At 41.8% G+C, this 19,503-nt stretch overlaps 1 protein-coding gene, 1 long non-coding RNA gene and 1 pseudogene across 5 annotated transcripts; 2 read left to right on the forward strand and 1 right to left on the reverse strand.

Moving 5' to 3' along the window:
• Positions 1-4,967: 4,967 nt before the first annotated feature.
• On the reverse strand, positions 4,968-10,291 carry LOC104452068. Of its 4 annotated transcripts, XR_005551917.1 has the most exons (8): positions 9,888-10,291; positions 8,726-8,807; positions 8,403-8,497; positions 8,218-8,289; positions 7,837-7,917; positions 7,634-7,733; positions 6,044-6,191; positions 4,968-5,537 (listed from the first exon to the last, which is right to left on the reverse strand). It is a non-coding gene; the product is annotated as an uncharacterized LOC104452068 (long non-coding RNA). The 4 variants fall into 4 exon arrangements; XR_005551918.1 differs by lacking the exon at positions 9,888-10,291 and having other exon boundaries at positions 8,218-8,285; positions 8,726-9,862; XR_005551919.1 differs by lacking the exon at positions 9,888-10,291 and having other exon boundaries at positions 6,044-6,174; positions 8,726-9,862.
• A 201-nt stretch (positions 10,292-10,492) lies between these two features.
• LOC104430978 (anthocyanidin 3-O-glucoside 2'''-O-xylosyltransferase-like) lies at positions 10,493-13,642 on the forward strand. The gene is given in 3 exon segments (XM_039315240.1): positions 10,493-11,690; positions 11,693-12,098; positions 12,327-13,642. Coding segments are annotated over 2 exon segments (1,383 nt in total). The 5' UTR covers positions 10,493-10,711; the 3' UTR covers positions 12,097-12,098; positions 12,327-13,642.
• Positions 13,643-16,532: 2,890 nt separating this feature from the next.
• Positions 16,533-19,091, forward strand: LOC104452069 (annotated as a pseudogene).
• Positions 19,092-19,503: the final 412 nt, after the last annotated feature.

Here is a 19,503-nt window from a genome sequence, read left to right on the forward strand (position 1 = left end):
ATGCCTTTAGAGTCTCGTTCAATTCACTTATCCAAGGATGCTGAAAAGTTTTTGATTAACTCCTATTCAAAAAAATAAATAATTAGAAAATTACATTTTACTGAACAACATGCCTGGATTAAGATTATCTCAAATAATTCCATATCAACACATCAACCAAAGTATTCCAAACTTGATGAAGATCACGTCTAGCAGAATATGAAATAAAAAGCCAATCTCAAATACAATGTCTGGCCGGCAAAGAGAAATTCTTGTAGACTGAATTTCTTCCATGGAATAATCAAACTCGTTTGCTTAGTTTTTATTGAGTTTAATACTGTTTCTTTTTGTCATAACTGAACGTTGAAGAACAAAACTTATGCTGATCTTCTTCGTCTCTATTCTTGTCTTCCTCACATCTTTTCTGTCTATTTTCAATCTCAACATCCTCTTTCTACCAGTTATACTCCTGGAGATTTGTTCTGCACAAGTAGCGTTTGACACCTCAACCTTTAAAGGATGTCATGTTCTTATAGGTAAGGAGAGGGAAAACTGTTGAAATTAATGTGGGGTTGAAAGAAACTTACCCAGGTTACCCAACTTTAAACATGATATGCAGACTAGTCTCTCAATTCAAACAAATGAGTTACTCTACTTCGCTTAGACTTCCCATCAAGACAAAACCGGACCACCAGGCCGACCAAAATTATGTCCGCAATCTAATGTAGGGATTTACTCTAATCTTTTGCGCACTACAAAATTACCAGAGCCGTGCAAATGTAATTAAACTTAGTCTTAAGCACTCAACTTCATGAATTTCGTAGGTCATACAGCTTTAGATAGTTTAGGGTCATTCAGCATTCTTTATATTTCAACAATATCACTGCACGTTTTATATGCCACATCAATTAAGACTAAAACAGTAGTAAACTAAACCACATAGACCACCACCTCAAATTTTCAATGATTAAAAAGTTGTGCTGGGCTGATGAAGAAAGGGTTGAAAACTTAGTCACCTTTAGTGCATTTTACCCTGGGCTTAAAATGCAAAAGTCTGAAGAGAAGCATTTGGAAGAAAATGTGTATTTTAGAGAGGCAAAGGACAAAAAAATTGTTAAGATTGCACACATTTTAAAGGAAAGATGTAACCAGTGAAAAGTGAGAGCCATTTGTTCATGTGCTTGATGAAAAGTTCACAATTCTTGAAAGTAAGTCACCTAAAAATTCTTAAAAATCAGTGCATCAGATTATATCATATGAGTGGATGAATGTCAAACTCAATCACCAAGTTTAACCAAGTGAAGACTAGACCCTTTCTATTTTATGCTCGGCACTAGCTGAATTCTCATCTCCCAACAAACCTTTAAGCGACCTTAGCCTCCTCCTGACTTCAGCGTATTACTCAGCCTGCACACAGGCAAAGCAAATATTGGCATTAGCCCTCTGAGAAGTGCTACTCCTGCTTAAGCAAAAGCAAGACAAAGCAGCATTCAATACTAAAATACATAAGAAGGTAGATAATACCCACAAAAACACACCAAAGATTTATCAAAGACCAACCACTCAGGATATGCAGGGTCTCATGATGCTTGTAGACTTAGGGAGATTGGGTTTAGCACATTCACATCTGAAGGCTGACCCGTAGGATAGGTTTTGAAAAATCCAAACCCCTCACACGCATATACACACAACAATCACAAATCAAAGTACATTCTATTCTAGAGAGAAAACGAAATACTGATGAAGAAAGCATCGTAAAGAAAGTTTCCTCTTGACGCTGCACGAGAAAACTAAGAAAACAAGAAGTTGGGCATCACTAATTCAATTTACCCTAAAAGTAGATATATATTCATGTGATTGGGATATGTGCTAACTACTGAGTAGTCGAGATGAGTTCACTTGTAACTGCGAAAAAGCTTTCCTTGCATCCTACAAGGCAAATTTCAACTCAAGACACGGAAGATGTGAGGTCTGTTAGGAATTGGTTGGACTATGGTCAACTGGTTGGCAGTACATCGTAACGCATTGTTAGACCTTCTCTGAAAGCATCTAGCTTCCCCATGTATTTAAAACGTATATGAAAACATTAAGCTTAGATTACTCAGCCAACCAAAATATCAATTTGGCTACAATGGCTTACTAGTCGAGGCAATCAAAAAGGCCCTCCCCATTTGCGACTTTTAATCTTATGCAACTTCAATGCTTCAGTTATTACAGCGTCATCAAGCACTCCAGGAAGATCCTGGGAAGACCAAAGTGAATATAAGAAGAATCCCAAGGGCAAAAGAAAGAGGAAGACGTGCAAAAATAAATTTTGAGCAATATGAAACAGAGCGATTCATTAAGTAAACTCCAGTTTATGAGTAAGAAAAAGCTTTAGATGTTGATGAGTGCTGAAATCACATGGTTGCATATAAAAAAAAATATTATTCACAATTGCAATTTGCTAGAAAATAGCCAAAGTAAGTCTTAAGATTAAACATACATGTGACCCTGATGAGTGACCGCGAACTTGGGAATCCAATTCTACATTTACATTTATTTCTGTGACAAGAGGGCGTGCATAATCAAATGGCATAGTCAGGATATTGGTTCAGAGGGCTATATGTATCTTTTGACATCATTGCAGCTGTTAAAGCTTCGTTTTGAGTGCACAAATAACAAGGAATATTATGCCTGTAGTTAGTGTTGACTAGTCCCATGATGGTCTCTCTTAGGTGGTGTAACATTTTCACGGTTCTTTGAAATGGCACATTGTTCATTTGTTCATTTGTGTTCGAGGCGGCACAAATCAATAGATCTTCCATTGTCTGAGAAATGTCCAAAATAAAGAGAGAACTGATATGTAGAGGCAAAGCTTATGCTCCAATTACAATCATTTTAGAATTACATATTGGCTTTGTGAGCTTTGGCATCAATTGTAACAAAGTGCATGCAACTAGTATTGTAAGGTTCGAGTGCTTCTTGCTTCTTCCTCTGGGTGTGGCATCGACACTACTAACAATTCTATGAACACGGATTATAATCCTTTGCCATTTCTTCTTCTCTTTTGATTTCTTCCTCGTCAATTGACGCTAAACTTGACTGATGCTTATTTTTTATTTGGTTGGAAACAGGAAAGGATCAAGGTTTCTTGAGAGCTGCTGCCCACAAGGTGTAACTAATACTTGGGTCTTTTCTTGAGAAACAAGACAATTAGTTGTCCTACATGGCACTTTGAGCACCCTCGCATAGAGAGAGGGGACAACCTAGATACTTAGGGCGTGCATGGAAACGTTCCTAAGAAACGTTTCCGGCACACTTCATGTACGGAAAGTGTGCCAGGGAACAAAAAGGAAACGAGCGCGTTTGGTTGCGTTTTGTTCTTTTTTGTTTTTGTTTACGGAACGAAATAGAACAGAAAAAAAACAAAAAAGTTGTTTCTCGAAAAGAAACATACGGAAGAAACAAAAGAACAAAAACGTCTCTTCTCTCTCTTCTTCTTCTCTTCTTCTTTTCTTCTTTTTTTCTTCTTTTTCTTTGGCCGGTCGCCGGCCTCGGCCATGGCCGGCCGGCCGTCGAGGCTCGGCCTCGCCCGAGTCCGGCGGGTCGGCGTCGTCGGCCCGGCGAGGCTCGGGCTCGCCGGATGCGGGCGACTCGAGGCTCGCCCAGCCATGGCGAGGCTCGGGCTCGCCGGATCTGGCGAGCCGAGCTCGCCCGGCCAAGCGAGGCTCGGCGTGGCCCGCGCCGGCGGGCCGAGCCTCGCCTTGGTCGGGCGAGCTCGGGCTCGCCCGGATCGGCCGAGTCCGGCCTCGCCATGGCTGGCGAGCTCGGGCTCGCCAGTCCGGCGAGCCCGAGCCTCGCCGAGGGCCTTCCGGCACGCTTCGGCCTCGCCGGATCGGGCGAGCCAGCCGCTCGCCCGGCCAAGGCGAGCCGAGCCTCGCCAACCACGGCCAGGCTCGGCCTCGCCGTGGTGGCGGCGAGCCTCACTGTTTAGGCAGTGGGCCGAGGCGAGGCCCGGCCGTCGGCCGGTCGCGAGGCGGTGACCGGCCGGAAAAAGAAAATAAAAAAGAAAGGAAAAAATAAAAAATAATAAAAAATATTTAAAAAATTAAAAGAAACAAAAAATAATAAAATTTAACCAAAGCGTGTGTTCATTTTTTATTCCGGACAAACGTTACCAAACGCGTTCTTTTGTTCAAAAATTGTTAAGGCGAACACTTTTTTTGTTTGTTCCCGGGGAACAAAAAAGCACAGAAATAAATCCATGCGCACCCTTAGGTTGCCAAGTGTGAAGAGTAGCAACCTGACATTATATAACAATGCTTGGTTGGCTTTTATGTTTGAATAAATTTGGTCGTTTGATTTAGATTGTTTGCTCCCTCTTGCTTCATTACCCTTTCGGGAGAAAAATTGATTAGTCCAATTCATCTAAGCAATCCCCAGGCCACAATGCAACTGCATCCAATTTTGAATATGTTTTTTATTTCCTTTTTTCCAATTTTTTTGTGCTTATTTAGGACATGACGTGTCTTTCTTGAGAAATGTAGATCGAGCTTTAAGTTATGTAATGCTCAAAAGCTTTAGAACCTGAACTTTACTTTCTTCTATTCATGTTGAGGCTCGTATGAATGCAAGCTGGGGTGACTTTTGGGGAGGTGCTTTTATGGAAATTCGATCAATGTGTAACACAGCTCAAATGGGTTGATGCTGCCTACTTCTCAATCTATCCCTTTAACTAATGCCTAGTGGAGCTGATTCTTCATAACAAATCAAATTAGGTTGCAAATATCTATTGCCCGAGAGCAATGGTTTGAAGAAACTTGCATCCTCTTAGTTTGACTTTTCATTTCATTGATATCCCTTTCCAATATTACCTTCATCTCACACTTCCAACCTCTACTTTCCCACAATTTATATAAGATACTCGGAGTCTTCGCAAAGAGGCTATAAGAGCCAAATTCATCAGTTATAAATATAAGGAGAGACAAAGACAAAAAAAAAGAAAATCTCAAAAAAAGCCATTCCGCAAACCCTTATACTTCTATGAACGTTCATAGATTATTTTTTCTCTATTTCACTTCTCGCTCTTCTTATTTTTGTATTTTCCTTTCTACATGAAAAAAGCCTAAGAAAAGGGAATATAAAGTAGTTCTGGACTGGTCCATCGTCTCCAAAAATATGAGAGAAGCTTGTAGTAGAACATATCCTTTTTTAACCCACCCTAGTGTGAGCTCACATGGGTATCATCAACACCACACACAAAATGGTGACTACTAATCCCTGAGTCCAAGTGGCAACTGAAAATTCTATCACGTGACGTGGTCATGTGGTACTAACTGAGACTGGCTTCCCACGACCCATCGTGAATCCTCTTGTTCCATCTGGCATGCAAGGTCCCGGAGACTGCTTCGCCACAACAGTCATGAGACTGGTGAGATGTTCAAAGAAGAAGCCCCCAAATGATTTCCCCGATTATTCTAATGGTATTGGCCTCTTCTACGTCCTCTTCCCCGGCCTCGGCCTCAGCCTCGCCCTGTCCTCTGCCCGAACTCTTTATCGGTGGCATTCTCCTTCCCCTACATCGTCATGGAATCCAAGTTTTCAAACTGATCCTAAACCAGTAGTGCTCCCATACAGAAGTCAACCAAAGGTCCAAATTTGCGATTTAATTTTGGCATCATTTTAGTTTTAAGACAGACTATTTAAACCAAACTGACCATAACCAAAGTGAAACATTCTATCTGATTGGAATTTACCTCCACAGGCTTGGTTCTTTTTGTGCTTTAAAAAATATCAAACTACAGATAGTTTGGCTCTAAAGTTTCTCCAAATCAAACTACGAACCTTACACACAAGAGACGCCTCACAGAACGAGGGATGGGTCCCACCTATTAATATCTTTTCTTTTTATGACAAGTAGATCTACCCATTCACCATAGCGACAGCAAAATCTCACAGCCTGATATTACTCACTTCTGGAATAAAAAGGCTTATCACAGCAATCCAACTATTTCTAAGTTGATGGAAATAAATAATCATTGCAGCATTGTGTCACACTACCAAAGATTGAGACAACACTCACCATATTCCCCTGGAAGTGAGCATCAAATTGCTCAAAAGACTCTTCAAGTTGTTTCTCTGGTCGTTGCTCAGATATAGAAGCATCTTCTTCTTCCCAGGGTTCTTCTCCATCATGTCCCTTCTTCCCCCATGCTTGAGAGGGTTTTTGACTAGGAGCGGGAAAAACCAACAAAGATGAATTATCCCAGTTTAGCAAAGTGCATTAAAGCCAAACAAATCTTCAATCAATATTTTATTAAAAGCCGAAAGGCATGCACGTAACACAAAATGAAGTGAAGATCCCCAGTCTGTCACCCAGCTTTCAGCAAGACTGCAGTAGAATCTACCATGCATAGAATGTGAAGTGAAGTTGAGCATACAATCGAGGCTTTGAACTAGAAAAATTTTTAACTATAAAAAATCTGCTATCCCACCTGCACTGAGCTAACACTGATTCTACAGAAAAATGTTAATATTTTAACAGTCACATTCATTCAAATTTTTTTTTGCACAACATACTGTGAACATGCAAGTAGCATTAATTCAGTCGCATCAAAAGCAGGATGAGCAGATGCTAGATTCCTAAGTGGAAAATGTCAGTTCTTATCAGTGACTTTCTATGCATGATTTCATTTGCAAGGTTTCATTTCTTTTCACATCACAGACATTGTCAACCCTGTAAGTGCCATTTATTCAGCCAAAAAAGGGACGGGCAGCTTTTGGATGTGGTCATTTTTACTATTTTCAAAATGATGGCTACCTATCTTTTTACCATAGATTTACATAAATTTGGAAACTAATGCTTTCGTGCAACTAAAGAAGAAAAAGAGGAACAGATACCCCGTGTCTATGCATTAAATGAACCCTGAGGCCACTTCTCTAGTTCCCCTTATCATTTAACTCTTCAACCTCCAATAATAGGACATGTACATTTTAATTATGATGAAAACATTATACATCATGATGCATCTTACTGATAGTGGGAGTACTCACTGTTTTCTCGGCTACATTGATGGATTCATATTCCACAAAAGCATAAAATATACAATGTCAGATATTAAGGACCTATCTGGATTGACATTTACTTTTTGCTTAATCTAAAACTCATGCACTTTGATTCTTTTTCAATCTGAAACTCCTTAAATTTCAGAGCCCTTAAATGATGACACATAGACTCACATAAGATTTTTCATTATAGTTTAAAATTTGAAAAATATTTTCAATTTTGGTGGAAAAGAAAAAAGTACCTTTTGCTTTTAGTTAAGTCCAAACAAACACGCCCTAAACTTTCATGAGCAGACTTGACTATAAAAGAATATCGATTGTGCTTAATCAAAATTCAACGAGATAGACTACAGATGATTATCTTTGTTGATATCCAATAAAAATGAACACAGAGACAAAGGCCATCAGACACTTCATCAATCCATGATTCTAAACTATAGAACAGAAACACAATATGAAATAATGCATGAAGTTACTATAGAGTCTCACGCAACCAAAATAGAGGGCCTACCACTACAGTGATTAATAGTAAAAAAGATGAAAAAAATCAAAACAATGATTAGAAGTTTGAATATCCTCGTTCATCTCATCAGAGAGCTGCGAATACCTTGTTAGTATAATGCATGCCATCAGCCTTTCCTGATCTGGGTGCTAAAGAAGCTCCACCATTGGAAGCTTGAGGCTAATGGCTACAAATTGCCTTCACACTAAAAAAATGGCTCAATCAAACTATAGTGTAAGGAAGATGGACACTTATTAAAAGAGAAGTCACTTTTGCAGCCTCAATTTCCTATAAAAAGATTTTACTACCTCCCAACTGCTGAGAAAAGTTTCATAAGGTTCTGGTGTGCAATGATCCTCTGGTAGGTTTTCTGCAATGACGACTCGTGACTGCAATTTCAAATGGAGTAAATAAGATTGCCTGAACAATTATGGCCTATCGGATCGCTTGATAAAAGGAAGCAAACAACAAGAGACATGGTGGTTTCATCCACACCAAGAACTGGACATTAGAATAGAAAAGGGACCTTACACCAATTATCTAGTAAATCCAATTGAACAGAACAAAGACTTAATCCACTCCACCGTCCATTACCCAACCAGAGAGCAAATTAAGAAAATCTCCAAGTAATGGCATATGCTCAAATAGTAAAAGAGTAAAGCTGGGGAAAACCACAAAAGTAAACATACTTGCAGCTCCTCCATGTCTGAGTCAGTCAAAGGATACTGCCGTTTCACTTTCCTCCTATCTTCACTAACTATCTGAATAACACAGCAAGTCAGCAACAAGTAAAGTTAGAAGTGAAAAATGAGAAAAAAGATCAGAAGAAAATTAAAGTGCTTCAGTATATCATGAAATAACAATGGAAACTCACACGTTTTGACAAGTTCTGCAATATAGAAGAAAGCTGGGCATTGCTAGTAATGAGAACTTTGATCTTCTTGAAGGAAGCGATGAGGGATATTGGAACTATAGAGAGATGGAAGAAGCTATTAGTACTGCATCACTTCAGCCAAAATAGAAGATGCTCTAGATATAATGAGCGCCTTCGACAATAAATACTCAACAAAGAAGCTAAGCGACTGTATAACAAGTTCAGAAGAATGACTTATGGCATATAAATGTCCTAGAATTAGAGCAAGGGACTTGCATATAACATAATAATATGGCCATAAGATCTCAAACTACAGATCTTACCATATCCTTCAGGATCTTTGCTGATGAACCTCATCAGGTGGTTGGTGGTAGCATAGTTTATATCATTCAAATAATACTCCACCTACAAAGGTGAATTCCCCAAACATTTTCAGATGCTAACGAATCACGTGTTTGATTTGGAAGAAGAAGTGAAGTGATTGTGTGCAAGAATTGAAACCAAAATCCAATTCTCTCAGGCAATAAATTCCCACTCCTAAACCCACAGTTCAAAGTGCATGCAATGGGGCATGAAAAAGTGAAGCCCTAAATGTCGTCAGAACTTATAACTTAAGTATGGCCTCTATACACAGGAAGTGTCAAGAAGAACAGACAAAACACGTTATAGAGGACAACTAGGAAACACAACTTTTGTTGCTACGTGTGATAACTTCCATGGAACGACACACTCCTTATATCAAATGAACATAACTAAATTAAACAAAACAACGCACATGACCCTCTACGTGCAGTCAAACCCATGAGTTTCACAAGGAACAGTCAGCCAAGTATTAGATATTGAGATGGATGGTGTAAGGACCAATTTATCATAATTCATAAACAAAAACGCACGAGGGGCAACATTTCTTAAACAATTAGGCATATGATATGATTGAAGGAGCATTGCATTTCTAATCAGAAAAACCTTCCATTCCAATAATGCACCTGCATAATCCAAAAGAAACAACATAGAAATTAAATATGCCAAAAAGCATGCTCAAATATATGCAGTAGACATCATACCAGATTAAAAAAAAAAAAAAATTAGACACTGATCAAAGCAAACCGAAGAGTACAGAAAAAAAGAGGGGAAATATCAACCATGACGGATGGCCAATCCACTATCCTCAATTCTTAACAGCAAAGAAACAATCACTTTGAGGATGTCAATTCTTAGCACATTGACCGACACAACTATTTATTCACTTCTATATTGCGACAAAATCATGAGAGGGCGGACCGACAATATCTGCAGATGCTCAACATCCAGAAAGATTGAGAAAAACAGCACCATTTGAAGCCAAGATGGCCTACAAATGGCCCAAGATACCTGCTGCAGACGCACGTACAAGAGATCGAGCAATACCTGCTGCAGATGTATCTACAAACTTAAACATTAACATCGCACCGAGTAGAATCCAAAAATAAAAATAAAAAAACTAACCTTCGGACGTATGGGAGCTGCCAATGGGGCTGCGAGAGGCGACGGCGACGGCGTCGGCGGCGTCCGCGTTCAGGAGCAGGGGGCGCTTCGCGGAGGAAAGAGAGAGAGAGAGAGAGAGAGCAGAGCGACCTGACCTTCGCTCGCGGAGAGGGGAGGCCAAAACGCGAGCAGGGGGTCATCGACGTCGGGGTTGGCCAGCAGGACGCTTCGCAGAGAGAGAGAGAGAGAGAGAGGAGCGGAGCTCGCGAGAGGGAGGCGGAGGGGCGTCGGCGTCGCGGTTCGCTCTATTCGCTGGAAGAGAGGGGTGATGACGAGAGAGAAAGCACTGAAACTTTTTTCTTTTTTTTTTATTTCTCTGAACCCTCCACGATTTTGGGAGAGAGATGGTCTGCGGAGGAGAGAGGAGGAGAAGTGTGTGCAGAGGTGAGGCAGGGTCTATGGAAGGAAGAGAAGAAATTTTGAATTCCTGAACGTGGGACCCGGATTACACGTGGACGACACGTGTCGAATTTTGTGTGATTTTCCATTTCGCTTTAGTGTTTCACCTACCTAATATTTTCTCCTATTATATTCTATGTAGATGCTCGTTTATGCACAGAAGACATCTGTCCATTAGAAAGCTCCTCTTCGCCCTCCACTCCTCCACCTGTGCTGTGCTATCCGAACCAGAACCCAATAAAATTTCCCTTCTCTGTTCAGCCTTCACATATTCCTTCTTCCCAAAAAAGAAACATACTTGCCCGTCCATTTTGCGAACGAACAAGGGAAAACAAAAATAAAGAGATCTCGCAGACTCCAACTGACCAGAAGATTTACTAATCACGATGTCGGAGGAGACGATTTCGAAGTTTCACATGGCCATGTTTCCATGGTTCGCAGTTGGTCACATCACCCCATATCTCCACCTCTCCAACGAACTCGCCAAGAGAGGCCACAAAATCTCCTTCTTCTTGCCCAGGAAAGCACTAATTCTCTTGGAAAACCTCAATCTACACCCCAACCTCATCACCTTCCACCCGCTCACCGTCCCCTCGGTCGCCACCCTCCCTCCAGGGACTGAAACCGCCTCCGACATCCCCTTCTCCGACTCTCCCTTTCTCGCTGCTGCCATGGACCTCACTCGCCCCCAGTTAGAGGTCTCCCTGCAGGCCATGCAGCCCGACTTCATCTTCTACGACTATGCCCATTGGATCCCTCAAGTGGCCAGGCCGCTCGGCATCAGGACAGTCTGCTATAATGTTATTTCAGCGGCTGCAATTGCCATGGTCCTCGTGCCGGCGCGTGAGGTGACGCAGGGGAAACCGTGCACGGAGGAAGAGCTGGAAAAGCCACCCAATGGGTACCCATCAAAAACGGCGGTGCTGCGTGGCAGCGAAGCCCGACCGCTCATATTCATATCCCTGCTGTCTGGAGACAACATCACATTCTATGGCCGCGGCACGACCGCCATGCGGGAGTGCGACGCGATCGCCTTGCGAACGTGCCAAGAAATAGAAAGGGACTTCTGTGCCTACATCAGCGGTCAATACGGTAAACCTGTCTTCTTAACTGGCCCGGTCTTGCCTAAGCCCGATATGAAGCTGCTGGATGAGAAGTGGGCCGAGTGGCTCGGCCAGTTCAAGCCAGGTTCCGTGGTGTTCTGCGCGTTTGGGAGCCAGCACGTTCTTGAAAAGGGCCAGTTCCAAGAACTCCTGCGAGGTTTTGAGTCCACAGGTTTGCCATTTTTGATATCTCTCAGACCACCAATCGGGACAAACTCTGTAGAAGAAGCTTTTCCTGAGGGTTTCGAAGAGAGAGTCCGAGGAGAGGAGTGGTTCACGGCGGTTGGGTCCAACAGCCACTGATCTTGAGCCACCCATCCGTCGGGTGCTTCGTGAACCATTGCGGGTTTGGGTCCATGTGGGAGTCACTGCTGGGCGATTGCCAAATAGTGATGGTCCCACATCTGGCTGACCAGATCCTGAACACGAGACTGCTGGCCAACGAACTGAAAGTGGGCATCGAAGTGGAGAGAAAAGAGAGCGGGTGGTTCTCGAAGGAGAGCTTGTGCAGAGCCATCAAGAGCGTGATGGATGAAAAGAGTGAAGTGGGTCTGTTGGTGAAGAAGAACCATGCGAAGTGGAGAGAGGTTCTGGTGAGCCCTAACTTCATGACTGGCTACATCGACAGGTTTATTCAGAATCTGCAGGAGCTTCATATGAAAAATTAGAGGTATTGATATAGAGAGATCCTAAATGAACTTCGAGTTTGATGAATGAATTGGATCTACACGATCTTTTAGAATGAGCAAACTTTTTTATGGGTATTGGTCCTATTAAAAACAATTCCTTTGTTGGATTCCTCATTTTGCAGTATTACATCATTTTGCAAGATGACTTTATAAGCTAATCTTATTGTATGTAATATTTATCGCTTGAAAGTGCTGTGCAATATTGCAAGGTAGCAGGCTGGCTCGAGCAAAATCATGGTGCAGGATCAACCGAGCTTAACAGGGATGCAACAGCCCCTTCTTAACGTTATACATATTTAAATCTCGATAAGTACTCCAACCTTATATGCTAGACTTAGGAGGCACATCCATTTCTATTGACGATTAGATTTTCACGTGAAAGCACTAGATTAAGCTAATTAAACCCGTAATCCTGCATTGAATACTAGACTATAGGAGCACATCCCTATAGGTTGATAATTTAGATTTGCAAATGAAAATTCAATACTAACCTAACGAAACCTTATGGGTGTGGTTGGTTCGAAAGTGAGCCGGTATCCAACTTAAAATAGGAAACTTACTCTATGACCACCGATACAAAAAGATTAAAACAGGACCAAACTATTAGGTTCTAAAACTATCGGTTCTAGGTTCTACCTAGAAATCAACTCATTTTATGTACTTGGTAATCAAAGTCTTATAATAAAATATAAAAATTGCACCATTTCAATATGAAATTATATGAAATTATACATTGGTCAAATATTGTTGACTGGTCATGTTGAAGATCACAGTTCGATTTTCGATTGGGTGCCGATTTTTTTTTAAGAGACGTCAAAACCTATTCATAATTGTTTTATTCGAGGAACTAGACTAGTTGAATTGGTTTTAGAATTGGGCCTTAGGTAGAGCCATGGTTTTGGCCTTGGAACTAACAACCGAACTAGTCCTAGATCCGTTTTAGATCCGTGGCAATCAAGGACCCAACCGGTTCTCCCTAGAATCAACTTTGAACTAGTTGGTACAAGCTAATTTTGATCAAAGTCCTGGATTGAACCTAAACCAATGCTCACCCCTAACCTAGACTGTCATTCATTGCCTCCCTCCCCTTTCGCCCCTATTTTTCTCTCCCTCCCTTCTCTAGCTCATCGTTATCGTCTTCTTGTTATCATGATAGCATAGATGATGATGATGATTAGGCTAACCAAGGAAGTCACCCCACGTGCTCTGCGCTAGCGACCCCATTAACATAATAATAATCCAGAAAAAAATAAATAGACGTTGAAAGCAATTGATGATAGACAATGACAAATGGACGCCAAAAGCAATTGATGATAGACAGCAACGGAGGGAGAGTTGCCAAAGGTCCAGTGATATTTTATATCTCAATAATTGGGAGTATGATCAATAACTAGTAGGTGTTAGCAGACTTGTGGATGGATTGCGTGGATCATGGCCTGATTGGGGGAGCCCACGGACTTAATCAAATCAACTCAGAAACTTTGTCAATTTCTAGCCGTGGGCTCAATTTCTCGCCAAAAATTTATTGTTGTTCTAGAAATCTTGTTATGCGTGTCTTAAGTTTGTGCCAGTCAGAACTTCAATTTTTTAATGCAGGGAAAATGCATGGAGTGTCACGTGGGGTGGCGTTGTTTTTCATCCCTTACGGCAGGTGCAGTAGTGGGTGGTATTAGATTATTATTAGGTCTAGTGATATTTTATATATCAATAATTGGGAGTATGATCGATAATTAGTAGGTGTTAGGAAACTTGTGGATGGATCGCAGGGATCATGGCCTGATTGAGGGAGCCCATGGACTCAATCGAACCAGCTCGCCCTTCCCCCCACCCCATAGAAAAAAAAAAAACTGCTTCATGCTTCGTGCTTCGTGCATTAATATTGTTAATTCATGGAATTTTACGAAAATCTCTCTGTCCTGCAACCTTAAAGTTGGGAGGAAATCACCCTAATTGGATTATAAACCTCTTGTATGAATGCCAATTCAATCTTAAAAGTTTTTCAATTTTACCTAAATATATATGTGAAATTCTAATGCAAGTCCTTCCGGTTCTCATCGATAATCGTTGGTGTGATGATCTCAATCATCGTTGGCCATTTTATATAACGCGGCCTGCATCAACAATTTCCAGAGAGGATCGGCCAAAAGGACTATTTTGAAATTTCATGCAAAAAATTAAGACTAAATTGAAAATTTTGAAAAATTTAGAACTAAATCGACATTTCAACAATAGATTTACAATCAATAGGTTAAATTTCCCGTAAAGTCAAGTATTGTGGATAAATTTTATCTTGCTCCTCCAAAGTTTGCCAGTACACTCAACATTGCCCAATTTGGTTGTGCGTATGGTCTCCTCGTGTCTTTAAGCGAAATAATCATTGAGAGTGAGAATTATTTTGTGTTGTCAATGCACAGCACATGCACATTGTGGGCGAAAATACGTATTTCTTCCTTTATGAAAGATTTGTGTGAAATTAAGATGTGCAAAATTTTTAATGCTAGGAGTTTCCATATCTCTCGCTCTTTTTTAAAATGCTTAAACTTGCCATATCATCCTAGCTTTGTCAAGTACATTAATAAAGCTTGATCGGACAAATCATAAAAATTATGAAATTTCGAGTTGGAACAAATTAAAAGTCAAAGGATCCCATTGCAAATAGGCATAAGTTATAGGACAAGAAATGGAATTATCCCGCTGTTCTTCTACAACTAGGAACATGCCGAGGACGCTTGTTATTGTAGAGTTGATCATGGGCCTTTTTAGTCCGGTTAGGCCCGCCCAAAACCCATTCAAGTCCATTGGTAGGCCCATGTGCACCTAGAAAACTATGTCCGCCTTTTTCAGGCCCAATCTGTCGAAGTGGATCCATCGAGGCAGCCGACTTTGATCCGTTCAAGCCCTCCCATTAATCAAGTTCATTCCTCGCAAATTAACGGCAATTAGACTCTCTTTTTATCTTCCAAATAGCAAAAAAATATTAATAATTCCCTCGTACCAAAAATAATATAACAACTTATATGGCACACAATCTGCGTACTTTGGATTTTTGCGGGATCCATCCCGCATCGTCATTATTATGGTTTAAAAAATTAACCAACTATCCAAATCAATGACGATCAATGTGGATTGTATATAAAAAAGAATATAGTGATTATCTAAAATTGTGCCATAATAAAACTAATTTCATTCGCCGCAACTTTCTCTCCGACAATATCAACACCATGTGATCGTGAATATACACATTTTTGGTAAAAGGAACGTTAGAAAATTGCTAATACGTAGCACCATGAGTACAAAGTGCTTCTTGCATCAACTACAAGGTTAAAAAACTTGTTTATTTGTTAGATACTCACATTGTTGCCTAATACTAATTCAGTATTCTAAATTCGAAGGATAACTAATTATTTTATCTTAGAGTAAGGCCCAATTGTTAGAGGAAACATATTGATATATCTAAACAAAGTTTCCCAAGTGTAAATTCTCTACGGATTTATGTTTTTCAAACTTATGATATCCTCAATGCATCACCTAATTTGCCTTTCCATAATAATTTTCTCTTGACCTTTTCATTCATTGTAAATCAAAAAACACGAAAATCTTCTACCATTGAGAAAATATTAGATATACCAATCTTGTCACGTAGGTGGTAAAACACTCCATTCAGTGCTTGTCACATGTCTAGGTGGGCCCACTGATCAATCCCTGGCCTCTCTTCTATCTTCTGCACCTCCAAGGCCAAACCACTTGCTAATCCCCCTCCAAAAACGGCTCCACCATTGAGGTCATTCGCTGCCCCCTCAACTCAAAAAATAAGCCCAAGCACCCTATCGTCATCACCTGTAACCCTACGCCCTCTCTTAGCCCCTACATCCTCGAGATCCCATGCAACTCCAATGTCGTCGCCTCCCTCCATAGCTTCTAGATCTAAGGAGGGCTCGACCCTTGCACGTGGGTTGAGTCCTCTCTAAATTTAGCAAGATCGACCCTCGCCATATGGCCAAGTACCAGCCATAGGTCAAAGGGAACAAAAGGGTGAAAAAGAAAAGAAACTAGAGGTGTAGAAGAGGGGAGAGAGACAAAGGGACTGATCGGTGGGCCCATCTGGACACGTAGCGAGTGTTGAATGGAGTGTCATACCACCTACGTGAGAAGATTAGCCTACCTAATATTTTTTCAGATTTCAAAGGCAGGGTCAAACATTCCTGTCTGCCTTTCACGTTCGGTAGAGACAGACCAGGAGTGGCTCATCATCAATCCGTTAAACCCAAGCACCGCATTCTCATTATTTGCGAAATGATCGATCCAACACAAAAACTAAGAAGAAAAACTACCATGCGTTGATACTCGTAAAGGAAAAAAGAAAATCAAGACATCTCGCAGACCCTCCTAACTCACAAGAGGAATTACTAATAGCAATGTCGGAGGGGACGAATTCAAAGTTTCACACAGCTATGTTTCCATGGTCCGCAGTTGGTCACATGACCCCATTCCTCCACCTCTCCAACGAAATCGCCAAGAGAGGCCATAATATCTCCTTCTTCTTGCCCAGGAAAGCCCTAATTCTCTTGGAAAACCTCAATCTACACCCCAACCTCATCACCTTCCACCCGCTCACCATCCCCTCGGTCGCTACCCTCCCTCTGGGGACTGAAACCGCATCCGACATCCCCATCTCCGACACTCCCTCTCTCGCCGCTGCCATGGACCTCAACCGCCCCCAGTTAGAGGTCTCCCTGCAGGCCATGCGGCCCGACTTCATCTTCTACGACACTGCTTACTGGATCCCCCAAGTGACCAGGCCGCTCGGCATCAGGACAGTCTGTGATAATGTTGTTTCCGCGGCTGCAATCGCCATCGTCCTCGTGCCAGCGCCCGAGGTGACCCTAGGGAAGCCGCTCACGGAGGAAGAGCTGGGGAGCCACCTGTAAGTAAAGGTAGCAAAATGGATCTTAGACCATAAATGACCCATTTAAATCATAAATGGGTCATATATGGATCACTTACTTTTTTAAAAAATTGATTAAATGGGTTTGAAAATTGAAAGCTTAAGATAAAGGAGTCTTAAATTGGTTAGACTTAAAACCTATTTTCAACCCAAGCCCCACACTCTCTCTTTTCTCTTTAACTTTATAAAACTAATTTTTTCATAAAAATTGAAATTATAGTTATTTTTCTTTTTCTTTTTCTTTTTTTTCCTTCTTATTTTCCTTCTTCCTCCTTCCTTAGCCGTGAGTCGGCACGGCAACGCCAACGACTAGCCGGGCGAGACTCGAGCTTCCGGCATTAGGAGAGCGGAAGCTCGAGCTGCCGAACCTTAGAATGGGCGAGGCGAGAGGTCTTGCCGGCGTCTAGCGAGGCTCGAGCCTTGCCTATCAACATCGGGCAAGCTTGAGCTTGCCAGAGCAAGCGAGGCGGAGGCCTCACCAACATTTGGTGAGCCTCGAGCTCGCCGAATCTAGTGAGGTGAAAGCCTCACCGACGTTTGGTGAGGCTTGAGCTTGTCGATGTCGGGCGAGCTCAAGTCTCACCAAATTGGTGAGCTGGAGGTCGTCCAATGCCGGCGAGGCCTCCGTCTTGCCAAATCCGGCAAGCTCGAGCTCACTTATGGCCGATTCATTATGACCGGCGGCCAGCCAAAGAAGAAGGAAAAAAGATAAGCGTTAAAATTTATTATTTTTTTAAAAAATAATAATAATTAAACATTAGATTTTAAAAATATATATATGTAAAATTAGTTCATTAAATTTGTATTGCATGAAAGTATTTTAGCAATACCATTTTTTTAAACAAAATATCATACGAAATACGCTTTCTTAGATTTAGTTAAATGGGTCGGGTATGGATGGAGTTGGGTATGGATCCAAAATTTTAAACTATAATAAATGGGTTGATTTGAGTCGGACTATTCATGACTCGACCCACCCATTTGACAGGTTTACCTGTAGGGTACCCATCAAACACTGTTCTGTCGCAGCGAAGCCCAATCCCTCATATTCGTATCCCTGCCTTTTGGCGACAACATCACATTCCATGGCCGCACCACTACCGCCATGCGAGAGTGCGACACGATCGCCATGCGGACGTCCCAAGAAATAGAAGGGAACTTGTGCGCCTACATCAGCAGTCAATACGGTAAGCCCGTCTTCTTGACTTGCCCGGTCTTGCCCGAGCCCGCGATGGAGACGCTGGACGAGAAGTGGGCTGAGTGGCTTAGCCGGTTCGAGCCAGGGTCCGTGGTGTTCTGCGCATTTGGGAGCCAGCACATTCCTGAAAAGGAGAACTTCTGCTAGGGTTTGAGTCCACAGGCTTGCCATTTCTGGTAGCTCCCAGACCACCAATCGGGACAAACTCTTTCCTGAGGGTTTCGAAAAGAGAGTCCAAGGGAGAGGAGTGGTTCACGGCGGTTGGGTCCAACAGCCACTGATCTTGAGCCACCCATCCGTCGGGTGCTTCGTGAACCATTGCGGGTTCGGTTCCACGTGAGAGTCACTGATGGGCGATTGCCAAATAGTGATGGTCCCATATCTCGCTGACCAGATCTTGAACAACTACTGGCCGACGAACTGAAAGTGGGCATCGAAGTGGAGAGAGAAGAGAGCGGGTGGTTCTCGAAGGAGAGCTTGTGCAGAGCAATCGAGAACGTGATGGATGAAAAGAGTGAAGTGGGTACATTGGTGAAGACGAACCACGCGAAGTGGAGAGAGGTTCTGGTGAGTCCTAACTTCATGACTGGCTACATCGACAGGTTTATTCAGAATCTGCAGGAGCTTCAAATGAAAAATTAGAGGTATTGATATAGAGAGATCCTAAACAGCTACAACTTCGAGATTGGTGAACGGGCAAAGATAGCGAATGTGAAGTGGCCTTCCAGATTTGAGTTAAGAGTGCTGTTGCTATGGGAGTGCTATCATGAAGATGGGTTTGACTCATGTAATCAGCGGTGAAGATAAGTTTGATGTACATGATCTTTTAGAATGATTTTTTCTACATGGTGTCGTGACCCAATTTTCGGGGTGTGAACCACCTAGGTTTGGCCTAATGGATTGTTAAGCCTAGACTTAACTCGGGCTCTCCCAAGCCCATACCATTAGCGACTTTAGTTCAAGTTTTTTAACATGCAATTGATTTTTAATTAGGAGTCGCCACTAATCTATTTTTGGTGGGTCGATTAGAAACCCAAGTAAAGTAATGGGAGATTTACTTTACTTCTACGAACCAGAGATTATGGATACGGGGACTTGGTTACACTAGATTTCTCTAATGCCCTTTCGGTACCATTCTTTTAATTTCAAAAATGTTTTTGCGGGCAGCTTGAATTAATTTTAAATCTATTTTCCTAACATGCGATGTGATCATGCGGGTGCGTAAACCACCAATTTAACACCC

The sequence above is a fragment of the Eucalyptus grandis genome, chromosome 6 (assembly GCF_016545825.1).
Source record: "Eucalyptus grandis isolate ANBG69807.140 chromosome 6, ASM1654582v1, whole genome shotgun sequence".
In the NCBI taxonomy this organism is placed as follows: Eukaryota; Viridiplantae; Streptophyta; class Magnoliopsida; order Myrtales; family Myrtaceae; genus Eucalyptus; species Eucalyptus grandis.